The following is a 2,672-nucleotide window of genomic DNA, read 5'->3' as shown; positions in this document are numbered from 1 at the left end:
AAGGCTAAACTCCAAAATTGAAAGAAGCTTATGTGCACGCAATACTGCGATAAAGAGAGAGAGAAAGAGAAAGAGGCCGCCGAAGGCAACCGATCGTACTACTATCAAGTACAGAGAGAGATCTACACTAATTACGAGGAAAAGGACAATGAAGGTCGTTCTCGGCCATCAAGTGTTCAAGGGAGGAAAGGGTGGTGGTAATCTCTTGCCGTAGCAAGTACAAAAACTGCAACAACCCACGAACAAAAACTATCCAATAGTGCATCTACAGTCGACAAAAATTGTAGCTACCCACAAAATTGTAGCTGCCCAAAAAACAACCCACCTCTTGCAACGCATGACAAACTGTTTGATCGGAATCCCGATATGCATGTGTCAGCAACTCATGACATTTCATGTGTACATGTGGAGTTCTCAGAGGGCTCCCCCATAAACCCTCTAAATCAAACTTTAAGAAAAGGGCCCTTTTAAATGTAAAGGGTCCTATAAAAATCTCTTTGTGTGCCCATAAACCCTTCTCTTTGTGTGTCCATAAACCCTTCAACAACAAGTTGCCGGCCATTTGCACCAAAGAATTGGGAGTACTCTCTCTTTTTGACTTGTTGACCTTCTATACCAAGTTATAAAAGCGTTTCTCAAATGTAAAGGGTGGTTGAAGGACCCCCTACATTTTTAGTGAGACATTTTAGGTGAAAGGCCCTTCACGTTTGTGGAGGCCTATGAAGCACAGATTAGTTTTTTCAAGGGCCCCCTAATAGCACCTTTAGAGGGTCTATGGGGGAGCCCTCTCATTGTTCACAAGGTCTGCGAATTCCCTGTGACGTGAGGTGTCAGCGACCCAACCGCTGCAACCCAACATCCCCACGAGAAATGCAAGGTAAACTCATTGGGTGTAAGTAATGATCATCCAACCAATCATTCCATACAACTAAGAATTCATTGAAGAGTAGGATTTCCTCGAATATGTAATTTTCCAATAATGCAACAATTTTAAGACCCAAATGAAAATTAGCATGAGAGAATGAAAATTAGCATGAGAGAATGATTTAGTTTCCCCAATCTCAGAAAATAAAAAATGAGACGGATGAAAACAATGGAAACCAAGTATTATTTTTAACGGCAGCAATCATAAATCAATCGCGGGAATATACAGCACTGTACACACACTCACACTATGGAGCACATAAAAAAACCGCCCGCCCAAAACCTGTACAGGGAACGGCTGGCGTCCAGAGACCTAAAATTCTCGGGAACATTCGGGCGGGGAGGAGGCGTAACGGGCGCGGTCTGTACAGTAGTCGTAAACCATGTAGTTCTTCTTCACCCAAGCCAGCTTGGCGCTGTCCAGCGAGCTGCCGGCGGCGGTCAGCATGTTGTTGCTGGTGACCTGGAAGTTGCGGTAGGAGGCAACGAATGGGGCGTGCGCCCAGTTGATTTTGATTCGCCCTCCTTGTGTAGCCCACTGGTCCCCATTCCATAGACTGGAAAACACCTTCATTGGCTGCTTGTTCAGGTATGGCACCCCCACTGCCTCGTTGTTTGAGAATACCCTAATCGGCGTCCCGTCTACCAAGAACCTGCAACCAGAGACACATTTAGATACCGTTCCCACGTACCCACTTTTCACCACCCAAACTACTTACAGAACACGCTGCTGCGTCCACGCCACAGAGTACGTGTGAAAATCGGCGCTCGGGTCGAACCACAAATACACCCTCTGCTCCCTCCCTCCGACTCCGTTCGAAAACACATTCGTCTGCAGAATGTAGGGTTCGCCTGTCACATTCCCCAAGAACTCGAAGTCCAGCTCATCGTGATTCGCTGTCTCCGACAACAGCTGCGCACATCAAACAATCAGCCAGCAGAGCATCAGCAATGCCCAACCAGTTAGACACGAAATTCGGGTGACCCGGCGCTTACATAGTACGCTGTCACTGTGCCGGCCGAGTTCCCTGGCACTAGCTTGATTTGCATGTCGATTTTCCCGAACAGGAAGCTCTCCTTCGAAGCGAAGCCCGATCCTGAAAACCCGGCGAGTACAGCAGGTCAAAGACAGAGGCAACAGGAAACTGTATACATTACAACGTCTGTAACGTACCAGTGCTCTGGTCCAGGACGAGCTGCAGCACCTGTCCGGCGCCCACAAACCGGACATTAGACTCCGCCCAGTTCACTACGAAGCTCTGATGGAAGTCGGTGCAGCGACAGCTGAATGCAAGGTTGAGAGAGAGCAGGCACAGCGGGAGAAGCAAGCGATGATACTGCATTTTGGAGTCAGATTACACAAAATTGCGCACGGGCTAGAATTTTCCGAACAGTGTCTAGCTTGAGTCAGAAGACACGGGTTTTCTTCGGCAGGCTGAGAGCGCAAGTCCAATATATACTGGCAGTCTGGCAGGCCACCTCGCTTAAAGCGCCTACACACGCGCGACCCTCACTGGCAGCCAAGCCTCCAAGCTGTCACTCTTCCGCTTGCATGGCATCACCTAACCCATCCACGTAGCTTCCTCACTCACATATCTGCTGACACGTGCTTGGCCCAGGGAAATGTCCTTTTTTCCCAAAATATTTTCTCTAGGCTTCCACGGCTGGCACCTTGCCATGGCTAAATTTTGCAGCTAATTTCTCAAAAATAGAAAACCAGTCGATACTTTTGCTAGCTGTATAAGAAA

General features: G+C 48.0%; 1 protein-coding gene across 1 annotated transcript; it reads right to left on the bottom strand.

Annotated features, from left to right (window-relative positions):
* Positions 1–1,123: 1,123 nt before the first annotated feature.
* Positions 1,124–2,313, bottom strand: LOC147420631 (xyloglucan endotransglucosylase protein 1-like). Its single transcript, XM_086503917.1, has 4 exons — positions 2,099–2,313; positions 1,921–2,021; positions 1,644–1,837; positions 1,124–1,577 (listed from the first exon to the last, which is right to left on the bottom strand). Exons 1-4 carry the CDS (start codon positions 2,265–2,267, stop codon positions 1,238–1,240), a joined length of 804 nt encoding a protein of 267 aa, XP_086360043.1. The 5' UTR covers positions 2,268–2,313; the 3' UTR covers positions 1,124–1,237.
* Positions 2,314–2,672: the final 359 nt, after the last annotated feature.

Source organism: Adiantum capillus-veneris, chromosome 28, assembly GCF_014529385.1.
Source record: "Adiantum capillus-veneris isolate H3 chromosome 28, ASM1452938v2, whole genome shotgun sequence".
Lineage (NCBI taxonomy): Eukaryota > Viridiplantae > Streptophyta > Polypodiopsida > Polypodiales > Pteridaceae > Adiantum > Adiantum capillus-veneris.
The sequence above is the reverse complement of the archived record's forward strand: the minus strand, read 5'-3'. Positions and strand labels throughout refer to the sequence as shown.

Coding starts and splice junctions, on each gene's coding strand:
- LOC147420631 (XM_086503917.1), bottom strand. CDS start 2,267: ATGCAGTATCATCGCTTGCTTCTCCCGCTGTGCCTGCTCTCTCTCAAC. Junction 1,838..1,920: donor GCACAGTGACAGCGTACTAT/GTAAGCGCCGGG, acceptor TGATGTGCGCAG/CTGTTGTCGGAGACAGCGAA. Junction 1,578..1,643: donor TGGACGCAGCAGCGTGTTCT/GTAAGTAGTTTG, acceptor CTCTGGTTGCAG/GTTCTTGGTAGACGGGACGC.